At 46.1% G+C, this 22,551-nt stretch overlaps 1 protein-coding gene across 1 annotated transcript; it reads left to right on the plus strand.

The window, feature by feature from the left end:
- Positions 1-2,238: 2,238 nt before the first annotated feature.
- LOC115128151 (CD209 antigen-like protein C) lies at positions 2,239-22,163 on the plus strand. Its single transcript, XM_065003480.1, has 6 exons — positions 2,239-2,497; positions 17,481-17,582; positions 17,847-18,065; positions 18,286-18,422; positions 19,455-19,564; positions 21,655-22,163. The coding sequence occupies exons 1-6, from the start codon at positions 2,416-2,418 to the stop codon at positions 21,785-21,787; spliced, it is 783 nt and encodes a 260-aa protein (XP_064859552.1). The 5' UTR covers positions 2,239-2,415; the 3' UTR covers positions 21,788-22,163.
- Positions 22,164-22,551: the final 388 nt, after the last annotated feature.

Here is a 22,551-nt window from a genome sequence, read left to right on the forward strand (position 1 = left end):
TCTGCTGTTTAGGTCCTGCAGCTATCAGGTTGTAGCAGTGTGAAGAGTTAGACTAGACTTCTCTGCTGTTTAGGTCCTGCAGCTATCAGGTTGTAGCAGTGTGAAGAGTTAGACTAGACTTCTCTGCTGATTATGTCCTGCAGCTATCAGGTTGTAGCAGTGTGAAGAGTTAGACTAGACTTCTCTGCTGTTAAGGTCCTGCAGCTATCAGGTTGTAGCAGTGTGAAGAGTTAGACTAGACTTCTCTGCTGTTAAGGTCCTGCAGCTATCAGGTTGTAGCAGTATGAAGAGTTAGACTAGACTTCTCTGCTGATTATGTCCTGCAGCTATCAGGTTGTAGCAGTGTGAAGAGTTAGACTAGACTTCTCTGCTGATTATGTCCTGCAGCTATCAGGTTGTAGCAGTGTGAAGAGTTAGACTAGACTTCTCTGCTGTTAAGGTCCTGCAGCTATCAGGTTGTAGCAGTATGAAGAGTTAGACTAGACTTCTCTGCTGTTTATGTCCTGCAGCTATCAGGTTGTAGCAGTGTGAAGAGTTAGACTAGACTTCTCTGCTGTTTAGGTCCTGCAGCTATCAGGTTGTAGCAGTGTTGAACTTCTCTGCTGAGTTGCAGCTATCAGGTTAGACTTCTTGCTGACTTTCTGCTGGTCCTGCAGCTATCAGGTTGTAGCAGTGTGAAGAGTTAGACTAGACTTCTCTGCTGTTAAGGTCCTGCAGCTATCAGGTTGTAGCAGTGTGAAGAGTTAGACTAGACTTCTCTGCTGTTTATGTCCTGCAGCTATCAGGTTGTAGCAGTGTGAAGAGTTAGACTATCAGAGCAGTGTGAAGAGTTTCTCTGCTGTTAAGGTCCTGCAGCTATCAGGTTGTAGCAGTGTGAAGAGTTAGACTAGACTTCTCTGCTGTTTAGGTCCTGCAGCTATCACGTTGCAGCAGTATGAAGTGCGCATGCTCATTTTTTAAAAATACACCCTCTTACATCTACAGTTTATAAGAGACAGACAGGCAGGAGACAGACAGAGAGGGGGGAGAGAGAGTGAGACACAGACAGACAGACATACAGAGAGATAGAGAGAGGGAGACACAGACAGCCAGAGAGGGGGAGAGAGAGGGAGACACAGACAGACAGACATACAGAGAGATATAGAGAGGGGGAGAGAGAGGGAGATACAGACAGTCAGAGAGGGGGAGAGAGAGGGAGACACAGACAGACAGACATACAGAGAGATATAGAGAGGGGGAGAGAGGGAGATACAGACAGACAGAGAGGGGAGAGAGAGGGAGATACAGACAGACAGAGAGGGGGAGGGAGATACAGACAGAGAGGGGGAGAGAGATGGAGATACAGACAGACAGAGAGGGGGAGAGAGAGGGAGACAGACAGACATACAGACAGAGAGATATAGAGAGGGGGAGAGAGAGGGAGATACAGACAGACAGACAGACAGACAGCCAGACAGACAGACAGACAGACAGACAGACAGACAGACAGACAGACAGACAGACAGACAGATATAGAGAGGGAGAGAGAGAGGGAGATACAGACAGACAGAGAGGGGGAGAGAGAGGGAGATACAGACAGCCAGAGAGGGCGAGAGAGAGGGAGATACAGACAGACAGAGAGGGGGAGAGAGAGGGAGACACAGACAAACAAACAGACACACAGGCAGAGATAGACAGAGAGGGGGAGAGAGAGAGGGAGATACAGACAGACAGAGAGGGAGAGAGAGGGAGACACAGACAAACAAACAGACATACAGGCAGAGACAGACAGAGAGAGAGAGAGAGAGAAAATATGTGTGAAAACCTTAGACATATAAACCCCCCCTCCGTCCCCGAAAGAGGAAACGAGAGGTGTGAGTAAATGTCTCTGATGAACTATTATCTCTGGTGTCCATGTCACACAGGAGACAGCATAGTATATACAACTCTACATGGCCATTGATGGCTGACGACAGTACAAGACGTATTGCAGCATTTCAGCATTTCAATTATTTTATCTTCACTGTGGTAAACTAAACGAATATCAACTGTATATACAAACTAATCTACACTGTGGTAAACTAAACTAATATAAACTAAATATACAAACTAATCTACACTGTGGGAAACAAACATGGTTCTCAGAAAATAAGTCTGTGGTCACATGGTGATGGTTAGTGTCGTACTATTGGTTAGAAGGTTTCCCCTTTAATGAGGTTGACTGTTAAAACTCTCTGACATTAGACTGAGTCACACAGAGACTCCAGCTGTGCAGCGAACAGACACAAACCTACAACTGAGAAAACAGCAGACATTACAACAGTAGAAGTTACAACAGTAGAAGAGTGGAAGTTACAGGAGCAGAAGTTACAAGAGTAGAAGTTACAAGAGTAGAAGTTACGATTTGAAGACAAAAGAACCTGATAAATAAATACCATGGATATTGAGGATGATATTTATGCCAATCAAAGACACATCGTACCGCGTACGAAGGATGGAGTTGGTGATCAACATTCAGGTAACAGTTTATCCTGTTATAGTGCTCAACACGGACACACACTTACACCCCAACACACACACACCACACACACCACACACACCAACACACACCAACACACACCACACACACCACACACACCAACACACACCACACACACCACACACACCAACACACACCAACACACACCACACACACCACACACACCACACACACCACACACACCAACACACACCAACACACACCAACACACACCACACACACGAAGGATGGAGTTGGTGATCAACATTCAGGTAACAGTTTATCCTGTTATAGTGCTCAACACGGACACACACTTACACCCCAACACACACACACCACACAACACACACCACACACACCAACACACACCACACACACACACACACCACACACACCACACACACCACACACACCAACACACACCACACACACCACACACACACACACACCACACACACCAACACACACCAACACACACACACACACACACACACACCACACACACCAACACACACACACACACCAACAACACACACACACCACACACACACACACCACACACACCAACACACACCAACACACACCACACACAACACACACCAACACACACACACACACCCCAACACACACCACACACACCAACACACACCAACACACACCACACACACCAACACACCCCAACACACACCAACACACACCACACACACCAACACACACCACACACACCACACACACCACACACACGAAGGATGGAGTTGGTGATCAACATTCAGGTAACAGTTTATCCTGTTATAGTGCTCAACACGGACACACACTTACACCCCAACACACACACACCACACACACCACACACACCAACACACACCAGCACACACCAACACACACACACACCAACAAGCAAACTAAAATATAAAATATAAAGTAAAAACAAAAAGTAACACAATAACAATGTGGAGGCTATATACAGGGGGTGCCGGTACAGAGTCAATGTGGAGGCTATATACAGGGGGTAACGGTACAGAGTCAATGTGGAGACTATATACAGGGGGTACCAGTACAGAGTCAATGTGGAGGCTATATACAGGGGGTATTACGGTACAGAGTCCATGTGGAGGTTATATACAGGGGGTACCGGTACAGAGTCAATGTGGAGACTATATACAGGGGGTACCAGTACAGAGTCAATGTGGAGGCTATATACAGGGGGTACCGGTACAGAGTCAATGTGGAGGTTATATACAGGGGGTACCGGTTCAGAGTCAATGTGGAGGTTATATACAGGGGGTACCGGTACAGAGTCAATGTGGAGGCTATATACAGGGGTTACCGGTACAGAGTCAATGTGGAGGCTATATACAGGGGGTACCGGTACAGAGTCAATGTGGAGGCTATATACAGGGGGTACCGGTACAGAGTCAATGTGGAGGTTATATACAGGGGGCACCGGTACAGAGTCAATGTGGAGGCTATATACAGGGTGTTACGGTACAGAGTCAATGTGGAGGCTATATACAGGGTGTTACGGTACAGAGTCAATGTGGAGGTTATATACAGGGGGTACCAGTACAGAGTCAATGTGGAGGCTATATACAGGGGGTACCGGTACAGAGTCAATGTGGAGGCTATATACAGGGGGTACCGGTACAGAGTCAATGTGGAGGTTATATACAGGGGGTACCGGTACAGAGTCAATGTGGAGGTTATATACAGGGTATTACGGTACAGAGTCAATGTGGAGGCTATATACATATACAGAGTCAATGTGGAGGCTATATACAGGGGTTACCGGTACAGAGTCAATGTGGAGGCTATATACAGGGTATTACGGTACAGAGTCAATGTGGAGGCTATATACAGGGGTTACCGGTACAGAGTCAATGTGGAGGCTATATACAGGGTATTACGGTACAGAGTCAATGTGGAGGCTATATACAGGGTGTTACGGTACAGAGTCAATGTGGAGGTTATATACTACCGGTACAGAGTCAATGTTGAGGTTATATACAGGGGTACCGGTACAGAGTCAATGTGGAGGCTATATACAGGGGTTACCGGTACAGAGTCAATGTGGAGGCTATATACAGGGGTACCGGTACAGAGTCAATGTGGAGGCTATATACAGGGGGTACCGGTACAGAGTCAATGTGGAGGCTATATACAGGGGGTACCGGTACAGAGTCAATGTGGAGGCTATATACAGGGGGTACCGGTACAGAGTCAATGTGGAGGCTATATACAGGGGTACCGGTACAGAGTCAATGTGAGACTATATACAGGGGTACCAGTACAGAGTCAATGTGGAGGCTATATACAGGGGGTACCGGTACAGAGTCAATGTGGAGGTTATATACAGGGGTACCGGTACAGAGTCAATGTGGAGGCTATATACAGGGGGTACCGGTACAGAGTCAATGTGGAGGCTATATACAGGGTGTTACGGTACAGAGTCAATGTGGAGGCTATATACAGGGGGTACCGGTACAGAGTCAATGTGGAGGCTATATACAGGGGGTACCGGTACAGAGTCAATGTGGAGGTTATATACAGGGGGTACCGGTACAGAGTCAATGTGGAGGCTATATACAGGGTGTTACGGTACAGAGTCAATGTGGAGGCTATATACAGGGTGTTACGGTACAGAGTCAATGTGGAGGTTATATATACGGTACAGAGTCAATGTGGAGGCTATATACAGGGTGTTACGGTACAGAGTCAATGTGGAGGCTATATACAGGGGGTACCGGTACAGAGTCAATGTGGAGGCTATACAGATATACAGGGGGTACCGGTACAGAGTCAATGTGGAGGCTATATACAGGGGGTACCGGTACAGAGTCAATGTGGAGACTATATACAGGGGGTACCAGTACAGAGTCAATGTGGAGGCTATATACAGGGGGTACCGGTACAGAGTCAATGTGGAGGTTATATACAGGGGTACCGGTACAGAGTCAATGTGGAGGTTATATACAGGGGGTACGGTACAGAGTCAATGTGGAGGCTATATACAGGGGTTACGGTACAGAGTCAATGTGGAGGCTATATACAGGGGTACCGGTACAGAGTCAATGTGGAGGCTATATACAGGGGGTACCGGTACAGAGTCAATGTGGAGGTTATATACAGGGGTACCGGTACAGAGTCAATGTGGAGGCTATATACAGGGTATTACGGTACAGAGTCAATGTGGAGGCTATATACAGGGTGTTACGGTACAGAGTCAATGTGGAGGCTATATACAGGGGTACCGGTACAGAGTCAATGTGGAGGCTATATACAGGGTGGTACGGTACAGAGTCAATGTGGAGGCTATATACAGGGGGTACTGGTACAGAGTCAATGTGGAGGCTATATACAGGGGGTACCGGTACAGAGTCAATGTGGAGGCTATATACAGGGGTTACCGGTACAGAGTCAATGTGGAGGCTATATACAGGGTGTTACGGTACAGAGTCAATGTGGAGGTTATATACAGGGGTACCGGTACAGAGTCAATGTGGAGGCTATATACAGGGTATACGGTACAGAGTCAATGTGGAGGCTATATACAGGGTATTACGGTACAGAGTCAATGTGGAGGCTATATACAGGGGTTACGGTACAGAGTCAATGTGGAGGCTATATACAGGGAGTACTATATACAGGGTACAGAGTCAATGTGGAGGCTATATACAGGGGGTACGGTACAGAGTCAATGTGGAGGTTATATACATACCGGTACAGAGTCAATGTGGAGGCTATATACAGGGGTACCGGTACAGAGTCAATGTGGAGGCTATATACAGAGGGGTTATATACAGGGGGTACCGGTACAGAGTCAATGTGGAGGCTATATACAGGGGGTACCGGTACAGAGTCAATGTGGAGGCTATATACAGGGTGTACAGAGTCAATGTGGAGGCTATATACAGAGTCAATGTGGAGGCTATATACAGGGGGTACCGGTACAGAGTCAATGTGGAGGCTATATACAGGGGGTACCGGTACAGAGTCAATGTGGAGGCTATATACAGGGGTACCGGTACAGAGTCAATGTGGAGGCTATATACAGGGGGGTAGTCCGGTACAGAGTCAATGTGGAGGTTATATACAGGGGTACCGGTACAGAGTCAATGTGGAGGCTATATACAGGGGGTACCGGTTCAGAGTCAATGTGGAGGTTATATACAGGGGGTACCGGTACAGAGTCAATGTGGAGGCTATATACAGGGGTACGGTACAGAGTCAATGTGGAGGCTATATACAGGGGGTACCGGTACAGAGTCAATGTGGAGGCTATATACAGGGGGTACGGTACAGAGTCAATGTGGAGGCTATATACAGGGGGTACTGGTACAGAGTCAATGTGGAGGCTATATACAGGGGTACCGGTACAGAGTCAATGTGGAGGCTATATACAGGGGTACCGGTACAGAGTCAATGTGGAGGTTATATACATATACAGAGTCAATGTGGAGGCTATATACAGGGGGTACCGGTACAGAGTCAATGTGGAGGCTATATACAGGGGTACCGGTACAGAGTCAATGTGGAGGCTATATACAGGGGGTACCGGTACAGAGTCAATGTGGAGGCTATATACAGGGTGTTACGGTACAGAGTCAATGTGGAGGCTATATACAGGGGTACAGAGTCAATGTGGAGGTACAGAGTCAATGTGGAGGGGTACTACAGAGTCAATGTACTATACAGGGGTACCGGTACAGAGTCAATGTGGAGGCTATATACAGGGGTACCGGTACAGAGTCAATGTGGAGGCTATATACAGGGGTACCGGTACAGAGTCAATGTGGAGGCTATATACAGGGGTACCGGTACAGAGTCAATGTGGAGGCTATATACAGGGGTACCGGTACAGAGTCAATGTGGAGGCTATATACAGGGGGTACCGGTACAGAGTCAACAGGGGGTGGTCAATGTGAGGACTTTATACAGGGGGTACCAGTACAGAGTCAATGTGGAGGCTATATACAGGGGGTACCGGTACAGAGTCAATGTGGAGGCTATATACAGGGGGTACCGGTACAGAGTCAATGTGGAGGTTATATACAGGGGGTACCGGTACAGAGTCAATGTGGAGGCTATATACAGGGTGTTACGGTACAGAGTCAATGTGGAGGTTATATACAGGGTGGGGGGAGTGTGGGGAGGGGTCAATGTAAATTGTCAGGTGGCAAATTGTTCAGCGCTCCTCTACCCGCTGCCATGTGGTTGCAGAGAAAACAGTCCATAACTTTCGTGACTGGAGTCTCTGACATTTCTATGGGCTTTCCTCTGACACCGCCTATTATATAGTTCCTGGATAGCAGGAAACTTGGCCCCAGTGATGTACTGGGCCGTTCGCACTACCCTCTGTTGCGCCTTACGCTCAGATGCCGAGCAGTTGCCGTACCAGGTGGGGATGCAACCGGTCAGGATGCTCTCGATGGGGCAGCTGTAGAACCTTTTGAGGATCTGGGGACACATGCTAAATCTTTTCAGTCTCCGAAGGGGGAAAAGGTTTTGTCGTGCCCTCTTCACAACTGCCTTAAATCAAATGTATTTGTCACATACACATGGTTTTTTAATTATTATTTTTTTAATCTTACCTTTATTTAACCAGGCAAGTCAGTTGTTGTTTTTGCAACCTTCCGGTTACTAGTCTAACGCTTTAACCACTAGGCTACCCTGCCGCCCCGGTTGGCAGATGTTAATGCGAGTGTAGTGAAATGCTTGTGCTTCTAGTTCTGGCAATGCAGTAATAACCAACGAACAATCTAACCTAACAATTCCAAAACTACTACACTATACACACAAGTGTAAAGGGATAAAGAATATGTACATAAAGATATATGAATGAGTGATGGTACAGAGCGGCATAGGCAAGATGCAGTAGATGGTATCGAGTACAGTATATACATATGAGATGAGTAATGTAGGGTATGTAAACAAAGTGGCAGAGTTTAAAGTGGCTAGTATTACATGTATTACATAAAGATGCAGTAGATGATATAGAGTACAGTATATACATATACATATGAGATGAGTAATGTAGGGTATGTAAACATTATATTAAGTAGCATTGTTTAAAGTGGGTAGTGATATATTTTACATCAATTTCCATCAATTCCCATTATTAAAGTGGCTGGAGTTGAGTCAGTGTGTTGGCAGCAGCCACTCAATGTTAGTGGTGGCTGTTATAACAGTCTGATGGCCTTGAGATAGAAGCTGTTTTTCAGTCTCTCGGTCCCTGCTTTGATGCACCTGTACTGACCTCGCCTTCTGGATGATAGCGGGGTGAACAGGCAGTGGCTCGGGTGGTTGTTGTCCTTGATGATCTTTATGGCCTTCCTGTAACATCGGATGGTGTAGGTGTCCTGGAGGGCAGGTAGTTTGCCCCCGGTGATGCGTTGTGCAGACCTCACTACCCTCTGGAGAGCCTTGCGGTTGTGGCCAGAGCAGGTGCCGTACCAGGCGGTGATACAGCCGACAGGATGCTCTCAATTGTGCACCTGTAGAAGTTTGTGAGTGCTTTTGGTGACAAGCCAAATTTCTTCAGCCTCCTGAGGTTGAAGAGGCGCTGCTGCGCCTTCTTCACAATGCTGTCTGTGTGGATGGACCAATTCAGTTTGTCCGTGATGTGTACGCCGAGGAACTTAAAACTTACTACCCTCTCCACTACTGTCCCATCGATGTGGATAGGGGGGTGCTCCCTCTGCTGTTTCCTGAAGTCCTCAATCATCTCCTTTGTTTTGTTGAAGTTGAGTGTGAGGTTATTTCCCTGACACCACACTCCGAGGGCCCTCACCTCCTCCCTGTAGGCCGTCTCGTAGTTGTTGGTAATCAAGCCTACCATAGTAGTGTTGTCCGCAAACTTGATGATTGAGTTGGAGGCGTGCATGGCCACGCAGTCGTGGGTGAACAGGGATTACAGGAGAGGGCTCAGAACGCACCCTGTGGGGCCCCAGTGTTGCGGATCAGCGGGCTGGAGATGTTGTTACCTACCCGCACCACCTGGGGGCGGCCCGTCAGGAAGTCCAGTACCCAGTTGTACAGGGTGGGTTCGAGACCCAGGGTCTCGAGCTTGATGACGAGTTTGGAGGGCACTATGGTGTTAAATGCTGAGCTGTAGTCGATGAACAGCATTCTCACATAGGTATTCCTCTTGTCCAGATGGGTTAGGGCAGTGTGCAGTGTGGTTGAGATTACGGCGTCTGTGGACCTATTTGGGCGGTAAGCAAATTGGAGTGGGTCTAGGGTGTCAGGTAGGGTGGAGGTGATATGGTCCTTGACTAGTCTCTCAAAGCACTTCATGATTACGGAAGTGAGTGCTCAGTTACCTTAGCTTTCGTTTAGCTCAGTTACCTTAGCTTTCGTTTAGCTCAGTTACCTTGGAAACAGGGATTAATGGTGGCCCTCTGGAAGCATGTGGGAACAGCAGACTGGGATAAGGATTGATTGAATATGTCCGTAAACACACCAGCCAGCTGGTCTGTGCATGCTCTGAGGACACGGCTGGGGATGCCGTCTGGGCCTGCAGCCTTGCGAGGGTTAACCCTTTAAAATGTTTTACTCACGTCGGCTGCAGTGAAGGAGAGTCCGCAGGTTTTTGTTTTGCGGGCCGTGTCAGTGGCACTGTATTGTCCTCAAAGCGGGCAAAAAAGTTATTTAGTCTGCCTGGGAGCAAGACATCCTGCTCCGTGACGGGGCCTGTTTTCTTTTTGTAATCCGTGATTGACTGTAGACCCTGCCACATACCGCTTGTGTCTGAGCCGTTGACTTGTGACTCTACTTTGTCTCTATACTGACGCTTAGCTTGTTTGATTGCCGTGCGGAGGGAATAGTTACACGGTTTGTATTCGGTCATGTTTCCGGTCACATTGCCCTGGTTAAAAGCAGTGGTTCGCGCTTTCAGTTTCACGCAAATGCTGCCGTCAATCCACGGTTTCTGGTTTGGGAATGTTTTAATCGTTGCTATGGGAACAACATCGTCAATGCACTTTCTAATGAACTCGCTCACCGAATCAGCGTATTCGTCAATGTTGTTGTTGGAAGCAATGCAGAACATATCCCAGTCCACGTGATCGAATCGGTCTTGAAGCGTGAAATCAGATTGGTCGGACCAGCGTTGAACAGACCTGAGCGTGGGAGCTTCTTGTTTTAGTTTCTCTCTGCAGGCTGGAAGCAACAAAATGGAGTCGTGGTCAGCTTTTCCGAAAGGAGGACGGGGGAGGGCCTTATATGCATCGCGGAAGTTAGAATAGCAATGATCCAAGGTTTTACCAGCCCTGGTTGCGCAATCGATATGCTGATACAATTTAGGAAGTCTTGTTTTCAGATTAGCCTTGTTAACTTCTTCAATATAGGGGGCGCTCTTTTAATTTTTGGATGAAAAACGTTCCTGTTTTAAACAAGATATTTTGTCACAAAAAGATGCTCGACTATGCATATAATTGACAGCTTTGGAAAGAAAACACTCTGACTGCAAAACACAAAACTGCAAAGATATTGTCTGTGAGTGCCACAGAACGGATGTTACAGAAAAAAATAGATAAATATACAATCAGGAAGTGCCGCATTTTTTGAAACCGCCTCATGGCAATGACTCCTTATATGGCTGTGGAGGAGCTAGGAGTCAGCTTACCTTTTCCACATTTTCCCCAATGTGTCTGCATCATTGTGAGGTATTTGTAGGCATATCATTGGGAGATTGACCATAAGAGACTACATTTACCAGGTGTCCTCCGTCGCAATTATTGCGTAATCTCCAGCTGCAGTATTTTTCCGTTGTCTTCTGATGAGAGGCCAGCTGCCACCACTGATAGATTATCGAATAGATATGTGAAAAACACCTTGAGGATTGATTCTAAACAACGTTTGCCTTGTTTCTGTCGATATTATGGAGCTAATTTGGAAAAAAGTTTGGCGTTGTAAATGACTGCATTTTCGTTTTTTTTTTCTTAGCCAAACGTGATGAACAAAACGGAGCTATTTCACTTACACAAATAATATTTTTGGAAGAAATGAACATTTGCTATCTAACTGAGAGTCTCGTCATTGAAAACATCCGAAGTTCATCAAAGGTAAATGATTTTATTTGAATGCTTTTCTTGTTTTTGTGAAAATGTTGCCTGCTGAATGCTAGGCTTAATGCTATGCTAGGCTATCAATACTCTTACACAAATGCTTGTGTAGCTTTGGTTAAAGCATATTTTGAAAATCTGAGATGACAGTGTTGTTAACAAAAGGCTAAGCTTGTGTTTCAATATATTTATTTCATTTCATTTGCGATTTTCATGAATAGGAAACGTTGCGTTATGGTAATGAGCTTGAGGCTATGATTACGCTCACGGATACGGGATTGCTCAACGCTAGAGGTTAAAATCCCCAGCTACAATGAATGCAGTCTCAGCATATGTGGTTTTCAGTTTGCGAGAGTCAAATAAAGTTTGTTCAGGGCCATCGATGTGTCTGCTTGGGGGGGAATATTTACGGCTGTGATTATAATCGAAGAGAATTCCCTAGGTAGATAATGTGGTCGACATTTGATTGTGAGGAATTCTAAGTCAGGTGAACAGAAGGACTTGAGTTCCTGTATGTTGTTGTGATCACACCATGTCTCGTTAATCAAAAGGCATACGCCCCCGCCCCTCTTCTTACCAGGAAGATGTTTGTTTCTGTCGGCGTGATGCGTGAAGGAACCAGCTGGCTGCACCGACTCCCATTAGTGTCTCTCGAGTGAGCCAGGTTTCCGTGAAGCAAAGAATGTTACATTCTCTGATGTCTCTCTGGAATGCTACCCTTGCTGTCAAGAGACTGGACATTGGCGAGTAGTATGATAGTGGCGCGCGATGTGCCCGTCTCCGGAGCCTGACCAGAAGACCGCTTCGTTTGCCGCTTTTACGACGTCGTTGTTTTGGATCGCAGGCTGGGATCCAATCCGTTGTCCTGGGTGGAAGCCAAAACACAGAATCTCCTTCGCGAAAGTCATATTCCTGGTCGTACTGATGGTGAGTTGACGCTGCTCTTATATTCAGTAGTTCTTCCCGACTGTATGTAATGAAACCTAAGATGACCTGGGGTACCAATGTAAGAAATAACACGTAAAAAAAACAAAATACTGCATAGTTTCCTAGTAACGCGAAGCGAGGCGGCCATCTCTGTCGGCGCTGGAAGTAGGTCACCATGATAGTTCGTTGGTGATGTGGACACCAAGGAACTTGAAACTCTCGACCAGCTCCACTACAGCCTCGTCAATGTTAATGTGGGCCTGTTCGGCTCGCCTTTTCCTGTAGTCCACGATCAGCTCCTTTGTTTTGCTCACATTGAGGGAGAGGTTGTTGTCCTGGCACCACACCGGCAGTTCTCTGACCTCCTCCCTATAGGCCATCTCATGGTTTTCGGTGATCAGGCCTACCAATGTTGCATCGTCAGCAAACGTAATGATGGCGTTGGAGTCATGTTAGGCCATGCAGTCATGTGTGAACAGGGAATACAGGAGGGGACTAAGTACACACCCCTGAGGGGCCCCAGTGCTGAGGATCAGCGTGGCAGATGTTTTGTTGCTTACTCTTACCACCTGGGGGTGGGGCCCGTCAGGAAGTCCAGGATCCAGTTGCAGAGGGAGGTGTTTAGTCCCAAAGTCCTTAGCTTAGTGATGAGCTTCGTGGGTACTATGGTGGGTACTACGCTTATCTGTAGTCAATGAACAGCATTCTCACATACAGTGGGGAGAACAAGTATTTGATACACTGCCGATTTTGCAGGTTTTCCTACTTACAAAGCATGTAGAGGTCTGTAAGTTTTGTCATAGGTACACTTAAACTGTGAGAGACGGAATCTTAAACAAAAATCCAGAAAATCACATTGTATGATTTTTAAGTAATTCATTTGCATCGGTGGCAATCTGTTTGTCGTCAATACCTGGAGGTGGTATTGAGACGAGCCGACCGGACTCTCTTCCAGGTGCAACGACAGCGGTTGAACAAAAATTTAGGCCGAGGGTATGCCGACCTTTTCCTCTCTGCTCCGTGAAGAGAGGGGGCTGATAACCCAGGGAACACTCAAAGGGCGAGAGACACGTGGCAGAGCAAGGAAGGGTGTAGCGGACATATTCGACCCACACTAGTTGCTGACTGCAGGTGGTGGGGTTGGCTGAGACCAGGCAACAAAGAGTCGTCTCCAGGCCTTGGTTGGCTTGCTCCAACTGGCCGTTGAACTGGGGGTGGCCTCGGAGGACAGGCTGGCCGACAACCCAATGAGTGTGCAGAATGCCTTCCAGAACCGGGGAGAGAACTGAGGACCCCGGTTGTAGACCATGTCCACTGGGAGTCCATGGATCTGGAAGATGTGCTGCACCATGAGCTGTGCCATCTCTTTGGCAGATGGTAGCTTGGGGAGAGGAATGAAGTTGGCGGCTTTGGAAAACCTGTCCACTATTGTCAGGATGGCGGTGTTGCCATCAGATGGGGGGGAGAACCGTAACAAAGTCCAGGGATATGTGATTCTAGGGACGGTACGGAACAGGCAGTGGTTGAAGGAGACCAGCCGGAGCTTGCCGGGGGGTCTTGTTCTGTGCACAGATCGTACATGAAGCGAAGAACGCCGACAGTCATGAACCATGGTAGGCCACCAAAACCATTGACGCAGAAAGGCCAGGGTCCGACGGGAGCCCAGGTGGCAGGCAAGCTTGGAGGAGTGGGCCCACTCCAGGACCGAGGATTGGATATCGTCAGGAACAAACATCCGGTTATAAGGCTCCCCCCCAGGGTTCGACTGGGAATGCTGCGCCTCACGAACATGCTTCCCTATTCACCAGGTGTGTGCCATCGCCAGGCATGTGGTGGGAAGTCGATGTCGTCTCCGGATCCGGGGGTGTAGCCGCAGGGCTATAGCAGTGTGACAGCGCATCCGGCTTACGACTTAACATTCTTGGATCCTGGTCGGTATGAGAAGGAGTTGTTGAACCGAATGAAAATCAGGGCCCACCTAGCTTGCCTGGAATTGAGACGCTTGGCGGTGCAGAGATATTCCAGGCTCTTGTGGTTTGTCCACACAATGAACGGATGTTCCGCTCAGCAAGTGTCTCCACTCCTCCAACGCCATCTTCACCGCGAGAAGCTCACGATTCCCCACATTGTAGTTCCTCTCCGTTGCGTTGAGGCAATGGGAGAAGGCAGCGCAACTTGAGGTCCAGGGCAGAACGCTGGTACAGGACAACCCCCACCCGACATCCGAAGCATTGGCCTCCACAAAGAACTGGCAGGATGGGTCAGGATGAACCAAGATGGATGGTGAGGTGAAACGGTGCTTGAGAACGTCTCGGGAACGTCCCAGTCAGCAGCTGGGGACCATGCGAACAGAACCTTGGGAGAGGTGCGTACAGACAGGGTGGAAGCCAAGGTGCTGACACCAGGTTAACCTGTTAAGACTCTAGGGGCAGTATTTCATTTTTGGATAAAAAGACGTGCCCGTTTTAAGCGCAATATTTTGTCACGAAAAGATGCTCGAATATGCTTGGAATTGATAGTTTTGGAAAGAAGACAGTCTTACGTTTCCAGAAATGCAAAGATTTTCACTGTGAGTCCCTTAGAACAAATGCTTCGGGCAAAACCAAGATGTATGACCGACCAGGAAATGCACAGGATTTCTGAGGCTACGTTTTCCATGATCGCCTTATATGGCTGTGAATGCGACAGGAATGAACGGACTCTTTCTCTTGTTTCCCCAAGGTCTTTGCAGCATTGTGACGTATTTGTAGGGATATCATTGGAAGATTGACCATAAGGGACTACATTTACCAGGTGTCCCGCTTGGTGTCTGCGTGGCAATCGGTGCGCAAAAGTCAGGTCCCGGTATTTTTCCATTCAAATCTCAGAACAAACCAGGCTACAAGGACGGTGCTTTCAATGGAGAGAAATATGACAAACCACCTTCAGGATTGATTCAAACAACGTTTTCCATGTTTCAGTCGATATTATGGAGTTAATTCGGAAAAAAGTTTGACATGTAGGTGACTGAATTTTCGGTTAGTTTCGGTAGCCATATGCATAGTAACAAAAGGGAACGACGATGTCATAAGGTGAAAGCACCAATTTGTAAGTCGCTCTGGATAAGAGCGTCTGCTAAATGACTTAAATGTAAATGTAAATGTGTCCTACACAAGAATCTTTCAGGAAAAACTGGACATCTGCTATGTAACTGAGAGTCTCCTCATTGAAACATCTGAAGTTCTTCAAAGGTAAATTATTTTATTTGATTCCTTGGCTGGTTTTTGTGAATATGTTGCGTGCTAAATGCTAACGCTAATGCTAAGCTAGCTATCACCACTCTTACACAAATTAGTGATTTTCTCTGGTTCTAAAGCATATTTTGAAAATCTGAGACGACAGGATTGTTAAGAAAAGGATAAGCTTGAGAACAGGCATATTTATTTCATTTCATTTGCGATTTTTAGAAATCGCTAACGTTGCGTTATGCTAATGAGCTTGAGGCTGTAGTTACGCTACCGCATACGGGTTTGGTCGGACTATGAGGCTAACATCCATAAAGCTCTCATTGGCCCCAGAGTTGATGAGCACCTGGAGAGATTTCAACTTATTTCCCCGACAGCAAGATGGCATGAAAAGGAGTGTGAGTAAGGTGAGAAGAAAAGTTCTCTGTATGGCTCCTATCGGTGAGCCTGATATTTTAGTGGACAGGAGGACACGAAATGACCAGTAGTCCCACAATACAGGCAACTCTTCGTGTAAAACCTGCATAGCTGTTCGGCTGAGGACAGCCTAGGGCTGCCTATTTGCCTTGGCTCAGGAAGAGATGAATTGTCAGACTTCGGAGACTCTCAGGGGGAACTCGAGTAGCTTCGGGTTCTCTCGGCAGTGGAGACTTCCGGGACTTCCGGGATGTCTCGGAGGCAAGGTGGAAGACTTGGGCGGACGAGTGAAATCAACCTCTTTTCCTTCCTAAGTTCCCGTAGTCGGCCTGATCCGAATGGTCAAGGTGATGAGCGAGTCGAGATCCGTCTGTAGTTCCCGGGCTACAAGCTCGTCCTTTACTTCCTTCGATACTCCATTCTGTGAACATGTCGAACAATGCTTTCCGGGTTCTTGGCAATCTCAGCCGCCAACGTGAGAAAATCCACTGCGTAGTCTGCCACATTACAGGAGTAATGGGGAATCCGTGATCAGCAACGTATCAAACGTCTGGTCATGGCGTTCTGCCAGGGTATGGGGTCCCTCCATCCTTGCAGGGAGACAGCATTGTGGAGCTGGTCTGAGTCAGTCATGGCCAGATTGTATTATTATTTTTCAGGGAAGACCCAGATGCAGACAATGTCGAAGACACAAAAGTCTATTACTAGAACAGGGGGCAGGCAGTCTCAGGGTCAGGGCAGGTAGAAGTCAATAATCCAGGGTGGTGTGACAAGCTACAGAAACGGCAGGTAGGCTCAGGGTCAGGGCAGGCAGAAGTCAATAATCCAGGGTGGTGTGACAAGCTACAGAAACGGACGGTAGGCTCAGGGTCAGGGCAGGTGGAATTGTTAAAACCGGGAAAACTAGAAAAGAGTAACTAGAAACAGACAGGCTTGACGACTAAAACAAACTGGCATAAGACAAACAGAGAACGCAGGTATAAATACACTGGGGATAATGGAGTCAACGGGTTACACCTGGAGGGGGGTGGAGACAAGCACAAAGACCGGTGAAACAAATTCCGGTGTGACAAGCATATTTTTACGAAGCATGTGACAAATAAAATGTGGATTAAAATACATTTCAGTACTCATTTTGGGTGCCTGAACTCTGCAATATGTTTAAGCCAATATTCTGGAAGAAGTTCTGGAAGTCAAGCAGTAGAACACGTGAGGTTCTGGAACTCAGTTCTGGTGTCCTGTCCCTTGTCAATCTTGTGTATTTCCCTCAGTGATTTAAACAGAAAATTGACTCAAAAGTCGATACAAATACAATGATAAAGAGCAAGTTCTTGTGAATGATTTGTTCTTCAGTGTCTTGTCAGTGGTGGAAGAGATACTCTGGAGCTGCTGCAGTGTGTCTGGGGCTGCTGTGTGTTCTCCTACTGGCTGGGATCATAGGCCTGTTTCTCTACCGTGAGTTTGATATGTTCTCACTCAAACATTCTTCATCATCAGTGGTGTAATGACCAGAGATCATTTACATTCCAGTCAATTCAATTCAGAACGGACACCAAATTCCAATTCCACATTTTCCTCATTGAAAAGCATTGAAGAGAATTGAAATTCAATTAGAATTCCAGTTTACTTCCTGAATTGAAATGCAACTGACCCCAACCCTGGTCATGTCTGATTAACATTTCCACTGTTACCTTGTTCATTGGTCGTATTATTTAACAGAGAGAAACCAATTGACCAGTTCCAACACCCTGACTGAAGAGAGGGACCAGCTACAGACCAGTTACAACACCCTGACCAAAGAGAGAGACCAGCTACAGAAAAACTACAACACCCTGACCAAAGATGGAGACCAGTTACAGACTAGCAACAACACCCTGATCAAAGAGAGAGACCAGCTACAGAAAGAAATAGAACGTCTGAAATCTTTAGTTGAGAAAGGTGAGTTTTGTCTAATGACTGTTCTGTTTGACAGTCTCTGTATCAGTTCACAGGTCACTTACAAACAGGAAATTCAACTTTAATTAAATACAAAATGTGAGAAAAAATGTTTGACTTCCAAACTGTCCATTAGTTAGTTCCTGTCTTCATTGAGTGTTTGCTTGATACTTTATTCAATGTTGTATTAAAGTGACTAAAGCAGGAAATGTTCAACTTATAGTGTGTCCGGAAGGATGGAAGAAGCTTGGTAGCAGTTGTTATTACGTCTCTAATGGGAAAAAATCCTGGGAGGAGAGCAGACAGGACTGCAGAAATAGAGGAGCACACCTGGTGGTCATCAAGAGCCAGGAACAACAGGTGTGTGTGTGTGTGTGTGTGTGTGTGTGTGTGTGTGTGTGTGTGTGTGTGTGTGTGTGTGTGTGTGTGTGTGTGTGTGTGTGTGTGTGTGTGTGTGTGTGTAAGGAAGAGAGAGAGAGATTAAGCCCACCCTCTTCAACATATATCATTGAGTTGGCACTAGAACAGTCTGCAGAACTGAAAGAGAGAGACAGACAGACGGACGGACGGACGGACGGACGGACGGACGGACGGACGGACGGACGGACAGACAGACGGACGGACGGACGGAGAGAAATGAAATTTGGAACTCACTAAACAAACAGCAAAACAAGGAGTTATCTATCCATAATGTAGATGTCTGAGTAAACCACTTCTCCAATCTTTTTGGCTATATAACGAAGAACAAACAGCGAAAACACATACATGATCAAAAACAAATCTTAGAATCAACTATTAAAGACTTCCAGATCCCACTGGACTCAACAATTACATTGAATGAACTACAGGACAAAATACAAACCCTCCAACCCAAAAGGGCCTGTGGTGTTGATAATATCCTCAATGAAATTATTAAACAGACAGACCGCAAATTTGGTTTTATTTATTTATTTGTTTTTTAATTTAATTTACTTAAATTCATTAACATCATCCTCAGATGGGTGGGACAGGGATGCAGCTTAAGCCCCACCCTCTTCAACATATATATCAACTAATTGGCGAGGGCACTAGAACAGTCTGCAGCACCCGGCCTCATCCTACTAGAATCTGAAGTCAAATGTCTACTGTTTGCTGATGATCTGGAGCTCCTGTCCCCAACAAAGCAGGGCCATCAGCAGCACCTAGATCTTCTGCACAGATTCTGTCAGACCTGGGCCCTTTATTTCACGTTGGTTGATGATCTATTTCACTTGCTTTGGCAATATGTTTCCCATGCCAATAAAACCCTTAAATTGAAATTGAATTGAATTTTGGGGAGAGGGAAAGAGAGAGAGTGATAGCAAGCAGTAATGGGTATGTTTTAACAATGTTGTCTCTCTTCCACAACTACAGACATTAGTCAACTGGTTATGTGGAGTATATGGCTATGTCTGGATTGGTCTGACTGACTCTGTTTCTGAGGGGACCTGGAAATGGGTGGACGACACACCACTGACCACAAAGTAAGGCATTAATGAATTCTGTGTTTATTTTTATTTTTTTATTTCACCTTTATTTAACCAGGTAGGCTAGTTGAGAACAAGTTCTCATTTGCAACTGCGACCTGGCCAAGATAAAGCATAGCAGTGTGAACAGACAACACAGAGTTACACATGGAGTAAACAAACAGCCAATAACACAGTAGAGAAAAAAAGGGGGGGGGGGTCTATATACAATGTGTGCAAAAGGCATGAGGAGGTAGGCGAATAATTACAATTTAGCAGATTAACACTGGAGTGATAAATGATCAGATGGTCATGTACAGGTAGAGATATTGGTGTGCAAAAGAGCAGAAGAGTAAATAAATATAAACAGTATGGGGATGAGGTAGGTGAAAATGGGTGGGCTATTTACCGATAGACTATGTACAGCTGCAGCGATCGGTTAGCTGCTCAGATAGCTGATGTTTGAAGTTGGTGAGGGAGATAAAAGTCTCCAACTTCAGCGATTTTTGCAATTCGTTCCAGTCACAGGCAGCAGAGTACTGGAACGAAAGGCGGCCGAATGAGGTGTTGGCTTTAGGGATGATCAGTGAGATACACCTGCTGGAGCGCGTGCTACGGATGGGTGTTGCCATCGTGACCAGTGAACTGAGATAAGGCGGAGCTTTACCTAGCATGGACTTGTAGATGACCTGGAGCCAGTGGGTCTGGCGACGAATATGTAGCGAGGGCCAGCCGACTAGAGCATACAAGTCGCAGTGGTGGGTGGTAGAAGGTGCATTAGTGACAAAACGGATGGCACTGTGATAGACTGCATCCAGTTTGCTGAGTAGAGTGTTGGAAGCCATTTTGTAGATGACATTGCCGAAGTCGAGGATCGGTAGGATAGTCAGTTTTACTAGGGTAAGCTTGGCGGCGTGAGTGAAGGAGGCTTTGTTGCGGAATAGAAAGCCCACTCTTGATTTGATTTTCGATTGGAGATGTTTGATATGAGTCTGGAAGGAGAGTTTGCAGTCTAGCCAGACACCTAGGTACTTATAGATGTCCACTATGAAATCACTGACATCACTGTCTGGAGTAGTATGTTCAGAATGGACATCCTGATTCTGTGTTGTTTCTCCTACAGGTATTGGAACAGTGGACAGCCTGATTATGTGTTGTTTCTTCTACAGGTATTGGAACAGTGGACAGCCTGATTATATGTGTTGTTTCATCTACAGGTATTGGAACAGTGGACAGCCTGATTCTGTGTTGTTTCTTCTACAGGTATTGGTACAGTGGACAGCCTGATTCTGTGTTGTTTCTTCTACAGGTATTGGAACAGTGGACAGCCTGATTCTATGTGTTGTTTCTCCTACAGGTATTGGAACAGTGGACAGCCTGATTATATGTGTTGTGTCTTCTACAGGTATTGGAACAGTGGACAGCCTGATTCTGTGTTGTTTCTTCTACAGGTATTGGAACAGTGGACAGCCTGATTCTGTGTTTCTTCTACAGGTATTGGTACAGTGGACAGCCTGATTATGTGTTGTTTCTTCTACAGGCATTGGAACAGTGGACAGCCTGATTCTATGTGTTGTTTCTCCTACAGGTATTGGAACAGTGGACAGTCTGATTCTGTGTTGTTTCTCCTACAGGTATTGGAACAGTGGATAGCCTGATTCTATGATTCTATGTGTTGTTTCATCTACAGGTATTGGAACAGTGGACAGCCTGATTCTGTGTTGTTTCTTCTACAGGTATTGGAACAGTGGACAGTCTGATTCTGTGTTGTTTCTTCTACAGGTATTGGAACAGTGGACAGTCTGATTCTGTGTTGTTTCTTCTACAGGTATTGGAACAGTGGACAGCCTGATTCTATGTGTTGTTTCTCCTACAGGTATTGGAACAGTGACAGTCTGATTCTGTGTTGTTTCTTCTCCAGGTATTGGAACAGTGGACAGCCTGATTCTGTGTTGTTTCTTCTACAGGTATTGGAACAGTGGACAGCCTGATTCTATGTGTTGTTTCTCCTACAGGTATTGGAACAGTGACAGTCTGATTCTGTGTTGTTTCTTCTCCAGGTATTGGAACAGTGGACAGCCTGATTCTATGTGTTGTTTCTTCTACAGGTATTGGAACAGTGGAGAGCCTGATGGTGGTAGAGCAGAGAACTGTGTGTATTTCTACTCCTGGTCATCAGACACAGGAGAATGGTGGGACTATTACTGTTACTATAAATTCAGATGGATCTGTGAGAAATAGGATTCATCCTCGGTACTCTCTGAACTGCTAAATAAGATTATGCTAAGTACTATGAATCGTAAACTATTTTCTGCTTATTCAATTTACCTTGTCAAGAACATACAATATATAACAAGACAAATGTAGAATACATTATAATAAAACTATATGCAATAACAATACAATGAATTGATAAGAGAAGGACTGTTCTGTCTGTTGTTGAGGAAATTCACCACGAAGGACTGTTCTGTCTGTTGTTGTGGAAATTCACCACTAAGGACTCAAACTCTTCCCGAACTGCACTGTTGGTTAAGGGCTTGTAAGTCAGCATTTCACTGTAAAGTCTACACTTGTTGTATTCGTGGCATGTGACAAATAAAGTTTGATTTGATTTTAAGTCATATAAGCACGGTTGGTTCCTGCATGAGACTGACTGATACCACACCAGGCTTCTTACCTTGAAACTGAGATACTCCTTTTGGTTTCCAGAGCAATGTTCTGGGTGTACTGGGAAAATGTTTGTACAGTGAGTGTAAGGGATGTCGTCCTCCTCTTCTGAGGAGGAGTAGCGAGAAAGATCGGAGGACCAAAGTGGTGAGTGTTCATGATGATTTTAATTAAAGAAAGCACTGAATCAAAACAACAAACGATGACATGAATTTACAAAACCGAAACAGTACTGTGTGGCCCAAACACTCACACGGAAACAAACACCCCCAATCCAAAAGTGAAACCACCAGCTACCTAAGTATGATTCTCAATTAGGGACAACAATTGACAGCTGC

Source organism: Oncorhynchus nerka, linkage group LG18, assembly GCF_034236695.1.
Source record: "Oncorhynchus nerka isolate Pitt River linkage group LG18, Oner_Uvic_2.0, whole genome shotgun sequence".
NCBI classification, from domain to species: domain Eukaryota; kingdom Metazoa; phylum Chordata; class Actinopteri; order Salmoniformes; family Salmonidae; genus Oncorhynchus; species Oncorhynchus nerka.